At 36.6% G+C, this 21,821-nt stretch overlaps 2 protein-coding genes and 1 long non-coding RNA gene across 3 annotated transcripts; 2 read left to right on the forward strand and 1 right to left on the reverse strand.

Annotated features, from left to right (window-relative positions):
- Nucleotides 1–497: 497 nt before the first annotated feature.
- On the forward strand, nt 498–3,764 carry LOC122317185 (probable inorganic phosphate transporter 1-8). Its single transcript, XM_043134140.1, has 2 exons — nt 498–1,477; nt 2,469–3,764. Exons 1-2 carry the CDS (start codon nt 771–773, stop codon nt 3,283–3,285), a joined length of 1,524 nt encoding a protein of 507 aa, XP_042990074.1. The 5' UTR covers nt 498–770; the 3' UTR covers nt 3,286–3,764.
- A 7,664-nt stretch (nt 3,765–11,428) lies between these two features.
- LOC122315012 (protein CUP-SHAPED COTYLEDON 3) lies at nt 11,429–14,268 on the forward strand. Its single transcript, XM_043130687.1, has 3 exons — nt 11,429–11,883; nt 12,665–12,939; nt 13,274–14,268. Exons 1-3 carry the CDS (start codon nt 11,682–11,684, stop codon nt 13,916–13,918), a joined length of 1,122 nt encoding a protein of 373 aa, XP_042986621.1. The 5' UTR covers nt 11,429–11,681; the 3' UTR covers nt 13,919–14,268.
- Nucleotides 14,269–16,111: 1,843 nt separating this feature from the next.
- On the reverse strand, nt 16,112–20,724 carry LOC122317513. The gene is made up of 2 exons (XR_006244491.1): nt 20,278–20,724; nt 16,112–16,445 (listed from the first exon to the last, which is right to left on the reverse strand). It is a non-coding gene; the product is annotated as an uncharacterized LOC122317513 (long non-coding RNA).
- Between the last annotated feature and the right edge of the window lie 1,097 nt (nt 20,725–21,821).

The following is a 21,821-nucleotide window of genomic DNA, read 5'->3' on the forward strand; positions in this document are numbered from 1 at the left end:
ATTCATATCGAGGAAACAAGGGTTCGGTGCGTGCCGTTTGATCTGTTTTTGGCACCAAAACTACGGTTCAATACATTATTAAATGGGTTTTGCTATACAACTTTCCAACACTTCAACACCCTATTTTTTTTTTTAATTTTTATTATTTTATTTTTTTATCAAATATTTAATATATAAATAATGAATAAAATAATTAAATTAATTGAAAAAGAATAAATTCAAAAAAAATATTAAAATAATATTAAAAAATTGAAAAAAGATGGAATGTTGGGGTATTGGGAGGTTGTGTAGATTTTTTCTTATTAAATAGATAACGATAGAGTTATTATTTTCTTACGATTTATTTATTATTTTATAGTGTATTGAAAAATTTTATTATTATTTTAATTATTTTTTTAACATTAATCGTTAAAAAAAATATATAAATTCTCTTCTAGTCAATTTTTTTAACTATTAAATAAAAATTTAAAATTTAAAAATTAAAAGGATTAGTAACTGGTGGTGGTAGGAGCAAGCTATACTGTCAACATGGTCTTTCGATCCGCATCTTCGTGGAATCATCGACACAAAGAGTCAATACTCCGGTCTTCGTCAGCCATCACATGATCGGAAACTACTAGATTCCATCTTCTGCTAATTTGTTTCTGCAAACTCTACAATACATATAGATGTATACATATAGATTCAACCCCAAACCCACGATGGCATTTTTTCTTCTTATGTAGACAGTCTAGTTAAGCCCGTTGAGCTTTTTTCTAAGATCTCCAACAATGGCGTTAAAAGTTCTGTCTGCGCTCGACACCGCGAGAACTCAGTTGTACCATTTCAAGGCGATCATCATAGCCGGCATGGGACTCTTCACCGACTCCTACGATCTCTTCTGCATCCCTCCGATCATGATCCTCGTCGGACGGGTGTACTACGAGAACGAGAACTTGTCCGACGAAGAGAAGTACAGGGTCCCACCAGCCGTGGTCTCGACCATGGTGGCGATCGCTCTCCTGGGAACAGCAATCGGGCAACTGGTCTTCGGTAGGCTCGGCGACCTAGTCGGGAGGCGCCGCGTGTACGGGCTCTCGTTGACGATAATGGTGCTCAGCTCCATCGGATGCGGTTTCTCCTTTTGCACGAGGAAGAGCTCATGTGTGCTGGGGAGTCTCGGGCTGTTCAGGTTCGCTCTGGGGCTGGGGATCGGTGGGGACTATCCCCTGTCGGCGACGATCATGTCGGAGTTCGCGAACAAGAAGACACGTGGAGCTTTCATAGCGGCCGTGTTCTCAATGCAGGGCTTTGGGATTTTGACCGCTTCGACGGTCACGATGGTGGTGTGTACCATATTCGACCGTGCATCCAATATATCGCCGGAAGATCTGACGCCGCGAGACGCCGATATTGCATGGAGGATAATACTGATGCTGGGTGCGGTTCCCGCTGCTTTTACCTTTTACTGGCGTATGTCCATGCCTGAAACTGCCAGGTAAGTTAATGAGAAATGACGTGTAAACATTTTAAATAGTGAAGTTTCTTTTGTAAAAAATTGAGTTTTAAAAAAGAATAAAAAAATATTTTATTAATAAAATTTATTTATTTATTAGAAAAAATTATATGAGATTTATTTATTTAAAAGTTATATTTAATTTTACTCTTAATAAATTAATTAATTGTCATATATATATATATATATATTTCATTTTATGTTTTTGTTTTCCTTCAAACTCTAATTATCAACAGAATTATTAGAAAGATACAATATAATATAATTTAATGCAATACATTAAATTTACTTATAATAACTAAAGTTTTATTATTATTATGTTATCAAATGATCTGAGGTAAATATGAATAGTAACATTTTGTGACTTTCATTGAGATATGTTTAAATATAAATAGGTTGGGGTATGTATTTAAATGTATAAAATAAATTGAGATGGATTTAACTTTTTTATTAGAAATTGAAAAGATAATGAGTTCTATCCATAATTGATTTAGGATGAGTTAAGCTTGCTCTAACGACCAAACACGGACAAAATACTAATTAATGAGAAGAGTACAACCTTAATTTTTATGTTAACCCATTTTAAAGTTTATAAGAAGCATAGTTTTTTTTGGTTTAATGTAGAAACATAGTTGGAAGTGGGGACTAGTAATCTTAGCAAAAATCAAGGATGGCTATAGGAACCAGTGAAAAAATGAAATCAAATTAAAATGGTAAAGAAATTAGCGAGGGATTAATATCTATTTGCAGGTCAACGATGATTTTTCCACATATAATGCAATCACTCACCATGATTTAGATATTATTGTTGTTGAATTCACGCAGCTGAATCAATGCTCATCAAAACTGTTGTTTGCATATCTTGCGAATTGACATTTTTTGCTTCAAGATTGAAAAGGGAGACCAGATATTCTTTAAATCAATGGATAATTGATAATCTCTTTCAGTTATCATGTATTTGTTTATTTCCCAGATATACAGCTTTGGTGGAGCAGAATGTTGTTCAAGCGGCCAGGGACATGGAGAAAGTGTTGGAAATTTCAATGAATGAGTTTGTCGAAGAGAACCCACCACTCCCAACTCCACCACCATATCCCCTCTTCTCCAAGCATTTCTTTCGTCGCCATGGCCGTGATTTAATGGCTTGCTCCTGGTCATGGTTTCTTCTGGACATTGTTTTCTATAGCAGCAACCTCTTCCAGTCTCAGATATACGAACAATTTCTCCCCAGAAAAAAACGTGTGAATGCCTATATAGATGCTTTTGATGTTGCAAAACTCCAAGCAATCATCGCAATCTGTTCCACCATTCCAGGATACTGGTTCACCGTCTATTTCATTGATATCATTGGAAGAGTCAGAATCCAAGCAATGGGTTTTTTCTGCATGGCATTGGTTTATTTAGCAATTGGGATCCCCTATGAGAAACACTGGAGTAACGACGCAAATGCAGGTTTCATGATCCTCTATGGCCTCACCTTTTTCTTCGCAAATTTCGGACCAAACACAACTACCTTTATAGTCCCCGCGGAGCTTTTCCCAGCAAGATTTAGATCCACCTGTCATGGAATTTCTGGGGCTGCAGGGAAGCTGGGGGCGATTATTGGTTCTGTTGGATTTTTGTGGGCTTCACATGAAAAGAAAGAGCAAGGTTATCCTCGAGCAATCGGAATGACTCCTTCATTGATAATACTTTCCGGAGTTTGTCTTGTGGGATTAGTGGTGACATTGCTTTTCACACGTGAGACAATGGGAAGATCATTGGAGGAGAACGAGAACGATGACTTATAAATGAGTATGAGCTGCCTTTGGGCAGATCTCCTTCGGGTACAAGTTTGCGGTCACATGAAGCTGTCTTGTTGCCTGGAGAGCAATCTTCTGATCTCCCAACTCTTTAACTGTGGTGTGTTATATCATTGTATGCCCCAAAAAAAAAAAAAAAAAGAGAGAGGTTCTTTAGGACTCTCTATTTTCTGTCATGGTAAAATGATTTGTGTGAAAGTAGCTATAGCTAGCTGAAGTGCTAGAAACTCTCTCTTTAGAATCGAGCTTCCTGAGGACTGGAGAAAACCTGTTATTAGTGTACAGATAGGAAATACAGGTATACCATTTGGAGTTCCTCGGCTAATTAAATCACTTCGTACGTTTGTGAAACCAATAGTCATTCAATAATTGTAATACTGTTATGTGCCAATGAATGTCCACCAAGAGAGATGAAGATCAGTATCACAGATGATCACAGAATCTAAATGATATATTATCAATGTTGATATGAGCTCTCATGCTATGTTATCTTTCCAAGCAGCTTGACTACTCTATTTATAGCTAGTGAATTAGAATCCACACAGATTTTATAATTCCCAAGAGGGAGATGGTTCGGCTCATATCCTAGACCAAAAGATCGAAAGGGCCAGAAATCACATTGTTCAAGACGGACTATCCAAAGCCCAGCAAGTAAACGATTAAAACAATGGATCAAAATAAAACCGAGTCTTTCGCTGTTCCTTATTTTTCTAGTTTTTAGCCAGATTGGGTTATTAGAAGGCATTCTGTTCAGTCCACAAAGCTCTTCAGGCTTCCTAGGATTTCTATCCATTCTTATATGGCCACTCTAGATCTCCCCCATTTTGGACCCCACGAATCCTTCACAATGATGTAACCCAAACTCCTTGATGCTAATGGCCATCAGATATGCCCTGCAAAGTCATAATTATCTCTTCTATTATGATACCAAGTTGCTGACATTGTTCCACTGTGTTTTGAGAGTTGAAACTTGAGGAACTTCAATGCTGCCATGATTGACTGAAGCTGCAGTCACTGGATTCACTGTTCTCATGCTTGTCTTGTTTCTATTTGACTTAAAAGAACCTGGTGGATACCCGTGAGTGTCCTTGTACCATTTGTCCATTGTAACTACAATGGCTAGCTGCATATATATATATATATGGTTGTCTTTTCGATTGACATATTATTACTATTTTTGTGGCAGATTTTGCACGAGTTCCTGAATTGGACTATTTGGGTTGGTAATCAAAGCTGTGACAAATATCCAGATTGGGAGCAGTAATAGTACTGGATATCATGATTTCTCGTTGCTTCTCCTTTTGTAAGACAAGTTTAAGAGACATTAGTTGATCGGTAGCAAAGTATCTAAGCAACAAGATTTGTCCTCTAATGTGAGAAAAACCTTGAAGTCCATTAAGAAGCATCTGACATATTCTTGCAGCTGTAAATCGATTAAAATCTTTAAGGCTCTGCAAGTACAAAGAAGGCTAGCTGTGGTTTCTAGTTCATGATGATCTGTTCCATCCTACAAACTGTTTAATTTGAGTAAAAGTAAGGAGAAATATTTTTTGTAGTCGGGAAATGCAGTCGGCGTGCAGTCGTGGAGAAAAAAATGAATTAATACAAGACCTATATGAAAAAAAAAATTATTTTTATAACTTTTTTTTATTTATGTAGGTCCCCCTGAATATAAAATAAGTGCATACTAAATTTCGATCCTGTTTATGTGGGGTGTGCCCAGGTGCATAAATAGCTGAAAATTCTAAGACTTTTGCTTTGATAAAATCACAACCAATGTAATTTCTTTGGAACAAAGTTCAAAATCCAAGATAGCAACATAATATTTTTGCATCTCATCCAAGGTTCATGAATTGGATCTTCAATATTGGATGGTTTAGCAATCGATCCATCTACTACAATGCTTGTTTTGTTCTTTGTACTCATTGCCATCCTCATGGCTTATCTCGCATGAAAAATTTTAACAGTAAAAGCTTGTGAAACCAGAGTAGCGCGCTCCAAGATTTTCATCGGGACATAGAGAACAATGGATTCGAAGATCTTCAGTAGGATTGACAGCAGCAGAAGAAGAAACATCCATAATCATTAAGTAGGGTTGATCGACAATTGATTAATCGAGAGAGAGAGCTCCGAAACCATGTAAAAAAAGCTACTTCTTTAGGAAATCACAAGTAGATTCACCATAAGTACTGAAGGAAAACCAGAAATTTATAAGAAAAAGGAAAACACCGTATTAAGCAATGGAAAAATATAGTTGCAAGCATAGTTGTGCACTAATCTGTGCACCAATGTGATGTGATTGGTCAAAAAGTAGATTTTATTGAAAACAGTGTTAATTTAAATTTTAAGTATGAATAAATCAGTATTGATACACAGATTAGTGCGTAACTATGCTTGTATGTAGCAAAACTCTTAAGCAATAAGTACTTTCCAAGAGGAAACTGAATTTTGTGTTACTGTAATCTGACCATACAAGTCGCACTTCCTGTTGTGATTTAAATGAAGTCAGATAGAAAATATCAAAATAGCGAATTTCATTTTTATTAAATTATATTAATTTTCTATAGAAATAATAGTTACAGTCATGAGTGCGCAAACATCGTATAATCACTTTAAAAAAAGTAAATAAATATGGGACCTATATAAAAAAAATTAATTTTTTAATAATTAATTTTACTCTTTTTTAAAGTGACTGCACGACGCTTGTACATTTCATGATTATATATAGTATTACTCTAATTCTCTAATATATACATTCACAATATTACTTAATTGTTATCATACTGCATGCATACCTGATAGTTGCATCAAAATATAAATATAAATTTTAGGGTAATATTGTTTTATATAATATTAGGTAAGACTTGTATTAGGTATGCAAGTCTTGTACAATGTCTTTAAAAAAAAATTAGACCCATTATTAAAAACTGAACTTTTTTTTTTATATGAATTTTACTTTTTTTTTTTTTTTATCAAAAAGAAATTTGCGAGACTTACTGTAAAAATCATTTTACTGATATGAATAATGGAATATGGAACAAATATGAGTTTAGCAGGCATCATTGGCTGAGTCAATTAACCACATTTTGTTTTTCATAAGGACAAAAACATCAACTTCACTAAATTTACAGGTCCAATATTTAAGAACAGGGCTTTTTCATCTCACAGCCAATATATCCTTTCTTTCAAACGGCCGGTAGTTCCATGATCGAAGCCCCCGTTGCAGCCATTGTTGTAGGGTTTGTCAAATCAATTAGCTTTTACTTCCCAGTTCCCTGCATATATTAACAACTACTTCCTTACAAAAACACTAAATTTTCTAAAATTTTTAAACAAATTAAAATAAATAATTTAAATTTTTTTAAATTCTAAAATAATAATATTAACAAATAATATTTTAAGAGAGTTACACCCACCGTTCATGGAGTTACGGTTAGTGTTAATCGGGTTTTTTTTTTTCTTTTTTTCTTACATGTATGTTTTTAATACTTTTAAATATTTAATAAATAAATAAATAAATCATAATATTATTAAAAAATACCTCTTTAATTACTAAATAAAAATATATATTCTGACAGAAATATTAAAAAACAAACCAACAAATACGCCATAATGAATGCAATTCAAAAGGAGAAGAAAAATAAAAATAGAAATCACTATCATCTTTCTGAACAACTACTGCGGAATTTAACAATGGGGGAATCATAGAACATTCTGCCAAAACCGTCAAATATTTCTTTTCCCAATTTACTGTTCCAGAGTGCTTTGCTATAATAATTACACGTCTTTTTAGGACTGCCCAACTCCATAAACACAACCCCCCACCCTTTCTCCCCCATTATACGCTATTTCGTACCTCATTAGCCAATAGCCACTGTTTTATAGCTGACACCATTATTCAAATAGGTAGGGACCAAAAGTTAGTTGCCATTATTAAAAAGAAAATTTTATACACTGAATCTTCTTTTTATCATATTAAATAATATATAATATATTTATTATTATTAAATAATTATTTATTACATATTTTTTTATTATCTAATAATAATAATATATCACATTTTAACAATTAATCTAACATACACTATAAAAAAAAAAATTTTGTAATCATTATTTTACAATTAAAATGAATATTTTTGACAAAAATATATTATTTTAGTTGGAAATAGTCATTTTAATTGTAAAATAATTATCATAAAAGTTTATTTTTTTTATAATAAAATAATATGAAGTTACGTCAATTTATAAAATTACTTTTATATAATCTTTTTATAATTAAATTTTCTTAATTTTTATCCATACACTTGACACTGCAAACTCATCTTAATTAGGTCTTGGAATACCTGAAAAGATGAGTGATATATTTCAATGTTAAGACAGTTCAGTATGAAGAGGAGAGAGAGAGAGAGAGATTGTATGAAGCCGTGAGTTCATTAAATTCTTAATCAATGAATCGAAACTAATTGGGTGTGGACTAGTTCAACCTTTTTATTACCAAATAAAAATAAAAATGTCATAACTCATTGTACATTAGTCGCCGTGAGCATTAAAAGCTCAGTACCGGCCACTTGCTTCCATACTGTACTGATCAGAGGACTGAATTTCAACGATCATGGCTATCGAAAAGAAAACAATATCATTCCATGCATGTCTTATTTTTTCATGTTTTTTTTCGATATATATATAGATAGATAGGTGGGTCCACTCTACTATGGGTAGGTATTAGTAGTACCCTCTATCGTCTGAATTGATCGTAGCGAGTACAATAAAATGTTATGACTTTCCTCGATCTGCAGCTGCATCCATCGCTGATTTGAGCCTTGCACCTCAGTGATACAGTACTCTTCCACGTAACATAACCAGTAAATCGAAATACAGAAAAACAAAAGAGAGAAAAAGAGATTTGAACGGAAATGGTATTAAACGACAAAAGGATATTGGCGTGGTCCCAACTCCCAACCTAGCCTTGATTCAGGGCCAACCCTCTTAAATAATAGATCCCAATTAGCAGCTGCAGCACAGCCTGCACTGGTGGGTACGGGTTCTCCTGTCGTTTTCACCCAAAAGAACCAGTACAGGCACAGTACCCCTGGCTGGCTTTCTCACGTGTGCATACATGCTTTATAATGCTAATTCAGTACGGTTCCCTTAAATTACGTACGTGTATATATATAAGTGAAGTGATTATCCACAGAAAAAAAAGGTCGAATCCCCCGTGGAAAAAAATGTCGGTCCCCCAGCTCCCAACCCAATCTTTCTCAATTCTCATATTCAGACTGCATGTATATTTGCATATAAAAGCCTAAAGCCTCATCACAAATCCGAGTAGTATTTATTGCACACCACGTACGGAGGGGACCCCTTTCAGAAAACACAGAAACATATTGGGAGGTAGATGATTGAATTGCATTCAGGGTATTTTGTTGAATCTTCGTTAATAATAATAATAATGATAATTATAATATTAATAAAGGGACAGGGCCTCTGTGGACATGCCTCTACATCTATACCCTAATGTCGTAGGACGGTAGGGAGAGCGACTGAGACTGAGACTGAGAGAAGGTCGGTGGTGCCTGCAGGCCGCCTGTGCAATGACCCGGACCTTCACCCTCTTATATTTAATGCTACCTTATCTTAGTCACCTGCTGTTGCATGTGCAAACCAAATCCTCATCCTTTGTTTTAATGCTAGCTAGCTCTCCTATTTCATGGCCCGTCCACGAAATATTGTAATTTCGGTGGTGCTTTTGCTTTGCTCAAAAAGCCCTGTAACGAACAAGCAACCATGCATTTTGCTAGGGCTCTCTCCCGGAGGCTATATTTTATATTTCTATTCAATTCCCTTTATGATCCGAAATTCATGTTTTCATCTATATATATAGTATGCCGTACGTACAATATTTCATGTTTTCATCTAAAATATGCAATGAAGATTATACTTTTGCACGGATAATATTCATCAAAATTGCTTGCACCTGTTTGTCAAAATCAACATTAGTGCTGTTCTAAGAATGCGCGATCCTACCCATCTATATGATAATATATATGTTCGGTGAGATCCAATGATAACTCTAGACAATTACTTGTCCGAGAAAACAAAGAAACAAGAGAGATATACATCTTATGCCCTGCGTGAGATTCACGTTGTGCCTTCGAGAGCCTCCTGTTGCCAACGTGGCATCTTCGGGACGCTTGACTTTTCTTTCCACTCTAAGTGTGGTGCGTGCATGTGTGCCGTCTTCGACGGTGTCTGCCCCTCGCCAGTACTCGATATAATTTCTGGTTGCTATCTTATATTCTCGTTTTCCTTAATCAAGGACTGAGTAAAAATAGATGTAAAAGTTTCATCTAACCAATTTAGACCAGCAAGTTGCAGCACACAATTCTTTATTGCTGCTTCTAACCGCAGTTCTATAATTTATTTATCAGATTATATAAAAACTATCACCAAACAATCTCTAAGAATTAGGTGAGAGCCATACTTTGTCTCCAGATCTTTTTTTACTATTTCTGTGTTATAATCTGTTAGTTTTAAAAAGGCGGGAAGGGACTCAATCTCATTAAAATTTATATATTGTAACTGTTATTTATGAAATTTTTACTTGCGGAGAAAAAAATAAAAAAAGAGGTAGCTCTTGAGATATATTCTACCAAGCTATAATAGTGCAAATCTCGAGGCCAATACCAATCAATGGTCTAAGGTCTAAAGGGTCTCGTTCTGTTCAACAAAGAGTGCTAGGTCCCTATCCGAAAGGGCAAAAAATAAAAAAATGTCAGAGACAGGATCGATCAGAGTTGTGGTAGGCATTGTAGGCTTATGTAAGATTTTTATTTCAGAGGAGCGGTAGATCGATTCATGGGCGCTGCTGTTATCTTTTACTTGTCAGAGTCAATGAAAATGGAGACGATATTATTAATTACCTCATCATGCTACACGTGCAACGCCGACGCCTTTCATTACGTTCCCGTCAAAAGAGGGAGCAAGTTTTAAATCCGTGTTAAGTTATTCCTCCTTTTACAGTACACGCTGTCATCATTCGTCTTACAATTTTCCTTTTATCTTAAATAATAACCCGATGATATCAGCTTGAAAGATCTATTGCCAGTGACCTCCTGAAGGGTTATTTGAGTTGGTATTCCCTGATCAAGATCAGTGCTACCCAGGATTTCTCCAGCACTCTCACACGTAAAGTACGGTTTCAGTAAATAGATAGAATTGCATTGATTTTGAAGGAGTTGTAGCGATCCAGAAAATCTCCAACTCCGCAACTTTGGATAGCGAAGAACACATGCTGTGGACTATTCCATTATCATGGATCAGGAAAGAATCTTATAACTCTCGCACGCGTTGATGGTCAACTAGTCAAAATGGTTGGGTAGATCGATTTCGGCGAAGAGTTACTACGATCGAGAGAGTACTGATAGCGATAATTAGTTTTATCATCGTTTGAAGAACATAGATCAGAGGGGTACGTACCAATGCGTGGTGCTCACACGTCCAGTAATAGAATATTAATGCATGGATATTCGTCATGAATTCTTGAAAACAATGAAAGTAATGAAATAAAAATAAACACAGTGACACCAAAGTTTGTGAAGGGAATTATGAAAAATGGAGAATAGCTCCATCGGCTCTAATTGGCACGGAATCATGTGGAGAAGTGTGCATCGATCGAGAAGACGGGCAACCAGAGTCTTTGGTCTACCTGATGACGTAAATCTTGTCACATCTTGAGAGCAACCACAATGAACTTCTGGCGACAATTATTTACTATTTTATTACATTTATACAGTAATTATAATATATTTTTATTATATTTCATAATGAAAAGGATTTGGTGAAGCTGATGATGATCATCTCACTGTTCAGATGGAGTACTGAATGCTAGCTTCCCTTGTGTTACCTCTCTCAAAGAAAGGCTGACCCTAAAACTCCAAGGCTCCAAACATATATGCTAACATACGCACGCATAAATCTCATCTCTGCAATCAACTTTACATTTACTACATGACCTTCACAGGCACGCACGCACACACAGTGACCCGCACGTACGAACGCCAAAATCTGTCGGTTTATTGCATTTTTACCCAGCTTTTCAATTTTTTTTTTCCCTATTTGGTTAGCCTTTCAGGTGCGCCTGTCTAGGCCCCTCTCTATGAATGCAAAATCCATCCCTCTCACGACTCCCTCCCTCGGTTAGCTTTCCTTCTATTTCGATTTCAGCGCTTCGTCCTCCTATATATTACGTCTCTTAAGAGCATTTCCCTTCACTTCACCTCATTCGTTCATAAGTATCGCTCTTTTTTTCACCCACCAAAACATTCAGTACTACACTGTCAAACCTCTTTGGGAAACATACAAATTTAAACTACTTTTGTGAAAACATGTTGACAATGGAAGACGTTCTGTGTGAGCTCGCCGGGGAAGACATAAGTGAGCAAGGCTTTCCACCGGGGTTTAGGTTTCACCCAACCGACGAAGAGCTCATAACCTTTTATCTTGCTTCCAAGGTGTTTAATGGGAGCTTCTGCGGCGTCGATATTGCAGAAGTTGACCTCAACAGATGTGAGCCCTGGGAGCTTCCAGGTAAGCATGCTATATATATACGCATAAATATCCCCAGGTAATGATGATGCAGTCATATATAGCTTTCTTCATGTATATTTCCTGCATGATTAGCTCCTGATCATATTACCATGAGAGTATTTTGAAGATAATAAAGTACTAGCAAGTACTTCTCTAAACTTTTTGTTGGAATAATTGTTTTCTCATTCTGGGTTAAGTGTAAGTAAGAATAATCAAATGACCAATATCTGCTAAGCTTTACCATCATGGTCTATAGTGACGTCCTCTTATTTGATCGATCCTTGTCGTTAGTCTTGCAAATCCCACAAATTAATTTTTCAGAATTCGATCGCCCTTTAAGAACTAACTCCGTGACCTACTAAATTACTTAAAAGATTTTAAGGAAACTATAGAACAAAATATTTGCTTGTACGTAGTTAGTAAAGAGTGCATGTCATAGATTAGATTAATGGTTTAAGACGAGGTTTTGTCCCGTTTATTTATCATTCCGGCGCACACACGCACACACCATTAACACTAAAATCTGACTGTCCCGTTGAAGCTTAATCTCCCACCATATATTTTTGGCCAGACCATCTGCAAAACCCTTTCACCTTCTGATAAGCATATCTCAACCATAAATAAATGTGCATTCAGAAAGAGAGAGAGAGAGAGAGAGAGAGAGAGAGAGAGAGAGAGAGAGAGAGAGAGAGAGTGGACTGAAAGTTAATGCGGTAGCCGGTTCTTCAGATTAACTGTAATTAACATGTCTGATGCGTTGATTTGTTATTTGCATGTTCAGATGTGGCAAAGATGGGAGAGAGAGAGTGGTACTTCTTCAGCTTGAGAGACAGGAAGTACCCGACCGGTTTAAGAACGAACAGAGCAACCGGAGCTGGGTACTGGAAAGCCACAGGCAAAGACAGGGAAGTTTACAGTGCGTCCAGTGGAGCCCTACTTGGGATGAAGAAGACCCTGGTTTTCTACAAGGGCAGGGCCCCACGTGGCGAGAAGACTAAGTGGGTCATGCACGAGTACCGCCTTGATGGTGACTTCTCCTACCGTCACACGTGTAAGGTATAAATGGACCCCTACCACAACTTTCCCCGACACGTGCGCCGTGGGAAACAAGCTATCACCCTGCAACTGGGTCCTAGTCTTTCTTTTGTAACTTTTTGGGTTGACCTTTTGCCATTTCATTTGTTGAATATCAGACCACGTTGAGTTGGATTGTCTACCCCCAATTTGATGTGACTTGCGTGATTTAACAAGCTCTATTTGGCGTGAACAGCAACTGCAGCAATATTTTGGGTTTTTACTTAAATAAGTGTGTTGGAAATAAATTCAGGGAGCATCCACTCATAATTTTTTTTGCTAGTACTTTAAAGTTTGTGAAATGGTCATTTTGCAGGAGGAATGGGTGATTTGCAGGATTTTTCACAAAAAAGGGGAGAAGAAAAACCCACTTCTTCAAGGACAAAACTACCTCTTGGAAGCTGCTTCATCGGCCACCAGTGGTTCCTTGCCTCCATTGCTAGAAGAAGTTCCAAATACACTATTAGAATGTCAATTGCAGGATCTCCAAAACTCTCTTCTGATAAATAACCAAGATGGCCTCAAAAGCCTAATACATCCAGTTGTCTCCCAATCCAACCTATTCCCAATAAATGGTTTCCTACCTTCCTTCTCTACCAGCACCACCACTGCAACAACCCAAAACACAAACACCAACAACAACCCATCACAGTCACCATTACCGTCGATACTCTTCAAGTCCCTGCTCTCACATCAAGATTGCAGTACTCATAAGGAACAGATCACAATTCAGAAACAGTGTAAGACAGAGGCAAACTTTTCCAACGTCCAAATGCCGGCCGATGCAAACTTGCAATGGATGGACAGGATTCACACAAGCACAAATCAATATCAAAATTCCTTGCTCGTTGAAATTGATTGTGGCTTGTTGGGGCTCTCAGCATTTGCTTCTGCTCCTGCTATAGATGCCCCTGTTAATGCCCTGTCCAATTCAGTTGCTCTCAACAGGACTGGCTTTTAGCTCATGTCGGATCATCCAAACAGGATCCCCGGAGAATCTTGGGCTTCAGTGCTTAAAAATTCTTCTAGTTCAACTTTTATATTATTAGTTTAGATATACATATAGACTTATAGTATCTTCAGAACCTATCAATCTGATGTGTATGTACCGTTTCTATATATATATATATGTAGAAAGCCACCTCCATAGTGTCCATCCATGCGCACCCAAATGTATTAGACAGTTTTTGCAGCTGAAGATTGAGGAGCGCTGTTTTATTACTATTATTGTACAAAAGTCGATTTCCTTTTGCAATTTTCTCCATGTTTGGCTGCATTATAGGTTGGATATTCGACGTCCTGTGCGATATATATGTTGGAGTGGGACAGGTTCTCTTTGATGTGATGCATGGATGGGATTGAAGGTGTTATATTTGAGTCATCTTTGTTTACAATTGATGATGTGATCAGGTTCCCTCGCATGCGTTCTGTTGTGGTATTTGTTGGCCCTTAATGATGAGGTCTCCTTTAACCCTACGCAAACGTAGGCTCTGGTCGGGGAGACAAGTTTCCGAAAGTATTAGGAGGATTCCATTAACGCCAGATCTCAGTTGTAACGCCGGCATATGGTTATTAGAGACCGTGTTGGACAAGAAAAAGAGTAATTCTATCCATCAACTACTACTTATATTACACATTACACATTTATAAATTTTTATAGTATAGGAATATTTTTTATAAGATATATAAATATTTTTTATAAGGTGTATAGTATGCAGTGATGAATAGTGACTGCTATTAATATTTTCTTCAAAAAAAAGTTGTGTACCATATTCCATATGGTTATTCCAATTGAGATACGCATATGGTTATTCTCTACTGATTTTTTCATATTTAAATTTTAATTTAATACTATTTTTAATAAAATTTATTTTTTAACAAATTATATTAAATTAATACACATATTAATACGCAATTATACTTAAAATTAAATTTTTCTTTAGAAAAAGGCATAAACCCCGACCTAAGGGAAGCTTTTGCCCTTTCATTTCATGCTTAAAAGCCATGTAAACCCCCACGAGCAATATTACATACAGTCATGGAATTGCAAACGCGGCACAATCACTTTGAAAAAAAAGTGAAGTTTACGATTAAAAAGTTAATTTTTTTTTTCATATGGATCTCATATTAATTCATTTTTTTTAAAGCGACTGCACACCACTTGCACAACCACCACTGCAAATATTATTTCTCAAACCCCCACGTCTCCACGCACGTGTGGTGACTGGGAGATGGTAAAGGTGACCCAATTTTGGTAGCAAGGATGGCATTAGCTTGAGCACCTAGTGACAAAATGAGTATATCATTGGGACTTCAAAATAGGGGGTTTGGGTTCCAACCAAACTAGTGTAAATAAATGTGAGACGAGATTAGCTTAGTAGGAGCTTTGCTTTTTGCTGGTCGGTAATTCATACACAATAATAAAGTCACCCAAGCCACTTTCACAAAGCGTTTGGAAGAATGCTATGCTTGTCTTGACACCGAAGAGCCGCCTTCATTTTAGTCTGGTTAATACATCAAGCTGGCACGACTAAACGACTAAACTCAGCCCATTGAGTATGACCCTGATCAATGTAATTGAAATTACGGTTGAAGTCATCGGTTAGCCTTCCAACCCAAATAGTTAGACTGATTTTCAGATGGCAGGCTATCAATATTCACGATGAATGTGAACCGTGAAGCACTGTCTGATCCAAAAATAATGAAAGCACCCCTATTACTTGCATTTTTTTCAATGCTTCATTTCACATATTCCTGTGAAGAAGCATGCCATTTGACGACCCTCCTAATTTCTTTTGTATAAAAAGGAAAAAGTTTCCTCTCTTGAAAATATAGTATTGAAATGATTCCAATGTGCGTCCTACCAAAAGCTTTCAGCTAGTCCGAAGTTTGCTACTTCCGAATTACATATTCAGAACCCTGAGATCCCAGAACCTCAAAAAGGCAACTTGGGTTTAAAAACAGTTTATCATTAACATCGCAGATGCGTGTCACGTACGGCCATATGCACATGCTTCAATTCGAAAATAGTGCTATCACTTATCAGTAGGTCATAACTCGTACTCCACAATGCGTGAGCTACTCCTTAAAATATCAAAGCATTACAAATATTTGAAAATGCATAAACTACTCTCCACAGAAACTTATATTCATATACCATGTTAACCAATCAAAACTATTATTATATTTAAGTTCTCATACATTCTGCAAAGTTAAAATCAGGCCATCTTATATAATTATACATATATTCCACAATGTTAAAATGGAACCTGGCTATACTTGTACTGATTGGATAATGCTTAGTTGTGGGCAAAGCAAAGGAAAGAACAAAGATACTTCTTAAAGTTCTTCAAACAAAAGCTAGATGCGCTCATCACTCCAAATAACTACATTCTAAAACTCAACAATTATTCTATCATGAAATTATTACATACCCCATTCGTCTAAGAGAGGACCTTTACAAGCATGCATGCCAAGTGAAGATGACCCTGCAAGAAAGTGAAAAAAAATACAAAGAGTCATGAATCATAAACCAGAAATACTTACATACTTACAAATAGAAACAAGAAAGGGACAGCAGCTCCCCACATCCAAAGTAAGAGGCCCTTCATTGTAGAGCAAAGAAGAGATAAAGAAAAAGGGAACAGTAAGCAGCAAATAAAATGCAGTTGGAAAGTGAACAATGCTTTCCACATTCCAAGTAGAAAGACAGTGTTTGAGTAGCCCTTAATCCTAATACAAGACATAATTCCAAAGATTCCAATGGTTCACAGCATAATTCTTGAAAATTCTGCATCTGTCATCTGCAAAATATCTTTGCAGGCTATGAAGTACATGAGAACATGATTTTTAAAATGGCAGCATATGCTGCTATTTCTTTTTGATAAGTAATTATCTTTATTGAATATGAAGAAACTAGGCAATGCCCAAGTACACAGGGAGTATACAAAGTGAGACACCTAGTTACATTCTAGTGTACTATAAAGAAAATAGAAACTCATGAACATTCCCGCCCTTTCGAACAATAGCAAAAAACCATTGAAACAAAGAGAATACATAAAAGTTCCAGATTTCGCCCACTCCACACTCCTTATCATTAAAGCACCTCTCATTCCTTTCCGACCATAAACACCACATCAAGAACAAGGGCATCATCCGCCACACTGCTGCCAGTTGAGCGCTGTTGTGTGGTCTATTCTAGCATGCAAGTACCTCCTCCACACTCCTAGGCATAACCCAATTTAGCCCAGTTCTACTAAGTCCAGCCCATAACTTCCCAGCCACCTCACAATGTAAAAGCAAGTAATCTATTGATTCCCCAGTCTTTTTGCACATATAGCACCACTCCATGACAACCATACCTCACTTTCTAAGGTCATCAATCGTTAAAATCTTCCCCTGAGCGGCTGTGCAAATAAAGAAAGCAACTTTAGAAGGTACTAACACCTTCCATATACTCTTCCGCGGAAAGAAAGTTGGCTGTTGGATTGTCAAGGCCTTATAAAAAGATTTAACAGTAAACTTTTTACTCCCCGTGTGAGTCCACAACATACAGTCTCCCCCCATTGACGCCTAGATTTATTGAATACAAATAGCTGTAAAAATCTACCAGCTCTTCAAGTTCCCAATCCTGCGCATTTCTTGTAAAAGTGATATTCCAAGTTACCGTCCCATTGACAAGACATAGTATTTCTGAAATTGAGGCCTGCTGATTTCCAGCCAATTTAAATACTGCTGGAAATGTAGTAAAAAGAGAACTCTCCCCACTCCATGCACCTAACCAAAAGTGGGTTCATGCTCCATCACCCACCTCAAACTTTAGATGTTTTTCAAAAGCATTCCATCCCTTTCTTATGAATTTCCACAGGCTTACTCCATATGACGTCCCTACGCTCTAAAGAACACCATTCCCCCCACGCACAACTATACTTTTGATCAATGACCTCCCTCCACAGTGAGTTCCCTTCCAAATGATATCTCCACAACTACTTCCCTAATAATGCCGTGTTAAACACACTCAAATTTCGCACCCCTAACCCCCCATTCGCAATCAGCCAGGTCACCCTTTGCCAACTCACAAGGTGAAACTTGAATTCCTCCCCCATGCCTCCCCACAGGAAAGCTCTGAACAACTTCTCTATCCGATTTGCCATCTTCACCGGTAAAGAGAACAGGGAAAGATAATAGGTGGGGAGATTGGATAGGGTGCTTTTAATGAGAGTTAATCTTCCCCCTTTTGATAAGTGTAACCTCTTCCAACCCGATAATCTTTTCTCAATCTTCTCTACTACTCCATCCCAAATGCTCATTGCTTTATAAGGTGCTCACAAGGGAAGTCCTAAGTATTTTAAAGGAAGGGGCATAATTTTACAACCCAATAGCTCCGCTAACGAGGCTATATTGCTCACGTCCCCCACCGGGACCAACTCCAACTTCTCCAAGTTCACCTTGAGCCCTGATATAGCTTCAAAACACAAAAACAACGCCCTTAGGGCTCGAATCTGGCCACTATCTACATCACAAAGAATGAGTGTGTCATCCGCAAAAAGTAAGTGAGAAATGATACTAATATTACTATTGCTACCCACTGAAAAACCAGCAAGAAAGCCCCCCCCTTGCTACACACTAGTATGAACTAGTGTCATGCTCATCATATGAACATGGGAAAGCATCTCTTGCTTCATTGTGAGATTGTTAGAGCTTTGTGGGATAGATTTTTGGTAGCATTCAGCTGGCTTGGGTTATACCTAGAAGGATAGGAAATCTTTTAGCAAGTAGGAGAGGCTATATCAATATGACAGCTCACAAATTGCCTAGCTAGTGTGGAGAATTTGGAGGGAAATGAAGGGTAGAAATTTTGCGGATTGACGATGGAAGAGCTTAAATATTCCTCTTCAATACTATGTTTCTTTGGCTAGCTGCTATAGATTTTAATGGGCTTGGTTTTTATGATTCCCTCATATCCTTTCCTGTGTCTAATTAGGTTTTCCTCTTGCAATTTTCCTTTTTGAATAAAATCATCAATAACTTTCAAAACAATATTTTTGTTTACCTTAGGTTGGTTGGCAGGTGGCAACAGAGTTGGAAATGCCTCCTCAACAAAATTTGTCGTGTTTATTTTGTTGTAATATAGAACAACAGGGAATTGGTTTCACAGAAGAAAACTCATCCCATACAGCTTTCAATCTCGTGTAATAGGAACTTACTGAAGATTGATCTTGGGTCAACAAAGCAAGATCTTTCTTGAGTTGAAACAAGCTAGGACCATTACCTTAAGTGAATCTGGTTTTCAGATTCCTCCAAACTTCTTCAGCAATTGAAGTGCTAATAACACTGGCACCAATCTCTTTTGTAAGAGAATTAAGGATCCATGAAAGGACCATATTATTACAATGAAACCACAAAATGTACAATGGATCAGATTGATCTGCAGGTCGAGAGAAAGTTCCATCCACAAAACCCGTTTTGTTCTTGGCATTGAGAGCTGTCAACATTGATCTGCTCCACGTATAATTGTTCTCACCATTTAATGGCTGAGAAACAAAAATGGAACCAGGGATTTCTCCATGATGAAGAAAATAAGGTTGGAAAAATCCTCAAGCAGAAAAGCAGGATTTGATGCGGAAGTCATCAGAGTTTATTGCTTTGATACCGTATCAGAGAATCTTGATTGTGCAAGAAACAGAGAAACGAAAGACAGAGTCTTGAGAAAGAAGTTGTATCGTATTACTTCAGTGATCAATTACATGAATTAAGTCTCTATTTATATACATTCAGTGATAACTAACTAATATAACTGACTCTTGCATATTACACGTGTAACCCATATACCAGCTTGACTTATAACTTAATGTGTTCAGAAGAAAAGCAAGCATTTAGTCGTATATCATTAACAAGGGCAAGGCAACGCAAATACTATCAAGTACCCATTCTATGTGGTTCACCAAAACAAGATTATTTCATCAGCACAAAGTGTAGCGATTGTACAGGAAAAAACCAAGCATTTGCGACTATACAGATATATGCCTACAACTTGGAAACGAAGGCAACCCAAAATTCTATAAAATAATCAGCAACTAAAATCGCATCGGCTTCACTTTCAATTCTCTACGGATTTCAATTCTTTAGAATCCCCAACACATGTGCGTGTATGCTCAATTCAAAGCCCTCACCTTGGGCCACAATATCCATTACCACACAATCACAGCCTCAAATAAATCTTGGAAATCAATCAACAAATGGGACTTATTCGCATAATAGAAGTAGAAGTACACCCTAACCCTACAGAAGAAGAAGAGGAGGTAAAAGCATGTGACGCACCGATAGGTGAAATAGAAAAGGGGGACTGATTTATTTCTGGGACTTGTCGGACTTAGAGGAGGACGCGTAATCTGGAGGAGAGTAGATGAGAGCAGCGACCATGGCTCCCGGAAGAACCACGTACTTGGCCAAAACCGCCAGCTTCGTCACCAGTGGCTCGCCCCTCATAAACGCCATTGCTATTGCTCGCTCTTTCTTCCAAGTTCGATCTCGACTTTCTACAGAGACTTCAGCGGCATTGGATTGGATCGAATCTCGATAGTACAATATTGCAAGGTGTTCCCTTTTTGTTCCACCGGAGAAGGGCAAAAAAAGAAATAAAAAAAAAAAATTGGTTAAAAGCCCACATTGAAGCAAGCCCGAGGCATTTTTGCGACCAAGGTTAGTGACAAGCTTCAACTGCGCGAATTTTAAACAATTTTTTTTTATTATTTATTTACAGAAAAGTTGGGACTTCATATAAAAAAGAAAAAAAATTCTTCTTATCATCCTTACACTTCACACACTACATTTATTTTAATTTTTTTTTTATTTTTTCTATAATAAATATATAATGTGTAGATGATAAATAGAATAATTTAATTAGTTTAATAAGAATAAAATGAAATAAAAAAAAAAAATATTATTTTAATATATAAAGTGTGTGGTATAAGATGATGTGTAACATTTCTCAAAAAAGAAATATATACTTTTTCGTAATATTTATCTTTGTTAGATGGAGGGGCCACGTGGGCTGAACCTCCTCTCCAGCATTGTAACATTACTTGGCTTGTAACGCATGACTTATAACTATGCGTAATGCCATTTAAATGGTAAGAGTGAAAGCTAAAGGACAGCCGTACAGGATGGTGGCTATATATAACCCCATTCAGATAATTCTTGGCGGCATTCTAAATTTGTCAAATTTCTCTATTTTGTTTTTTCTTAAAATAATATTTGGACTATAGATATATTGAGTATTGTTCTAATCTATACTATATAATATACTTCATTACTAAGAGGAGATGTTTGACGTTTTGCTAAACTAAACAAACTTGTGGAGCCAATTCAATATATTGCGTTTGAAGTATTTTCGATACGCTTTCTTACAATTTTTATATAGAAGACTTGCATAGAATTACATCATTTTATAAAAAGATTCATAGACTTAATTGATTTCAAAAAATCGGTTCAATAAAAAAGAGTTACTCATTATTTATAAACATGTCTAAGATCTTATCTATAAGTAATATAAAATTTATTCCTCAACACTATATCTTCTTTAAAATATTCATCTAAACTATTTATTGGAAAACAATTGTGATTTTAAAATTTCTTTATCTTTATTTTCCTAATAATCTCTATGATATTGTTTCCGAATCTTATGGTAGTTTAAAAAAGCTTCTTCGATTTAAGTTGATCTGTTTGGACCAAGTTATTGTTAAAATCTGAAAATGTTAAATGAGAGATATATGTCTTACAACGTGATGCATCAGACACAATCTCTCCTCCAACTAGTCTTAGAGCATTAGTATTGGCTTTATCAAAAGACAAGCCAAATGCAC

The sequence above is a fragment of the Carya illinoinensis genome, chromosome 7, assembly GCF_018687715.1.
Source record: "Carya illinoinensis cultivar Pawnee chromosome 7, C.illinoinensisPawnee_v1, whole genome shotgun sequence".
Taxonomy (NCBI): Eukaryota; Viridiplantae; Streptophyta; class Magnoliopsida; order Fagales; family Juglandaceae; genus Carya; species Carya illinoinensis.

Excerpts from the sequence above, each read along its gene's own strand:
- LOC122317185 (XM_043134140.1), top strand. The coding sequence starts at position 771 with ATGGCGTTAAAAGTTCTGTCTGCGCTCGACACCGCGAGAACTCAGTTG. Across the intron at positions 1,478-2,468 it reads TCCATGCCTGAAACTGCCAG|ATATACAGCTTTGGTGGAGC; the intron begins GTAAGTTAATGA and ends TTTATTTCCCAG.
- LOC122315012 (XM_043130687.1), top strand. The coding sequence starts at position 11,682 with ATGTTGACAATGGAAGACGTTCTGTGTGAGCTCGCCGGGGAAGACATA. Across the intron at positions 11,884-12,664 it reads TGAGCCCTGGGAGCTTCCAG|ATGTGGCAAAGATGGGAGAG; the intron begins GTAAGCATGCTA and ends TTGCATGTTCAG. Across the intron at positions 12,940-13,273 it reads CCTACCGTCACACGTGTAAG|GAGGAATGGGTGATTTGCAG; the intron begins GTATAAATGGAC and ends GTCATTTTGCAG.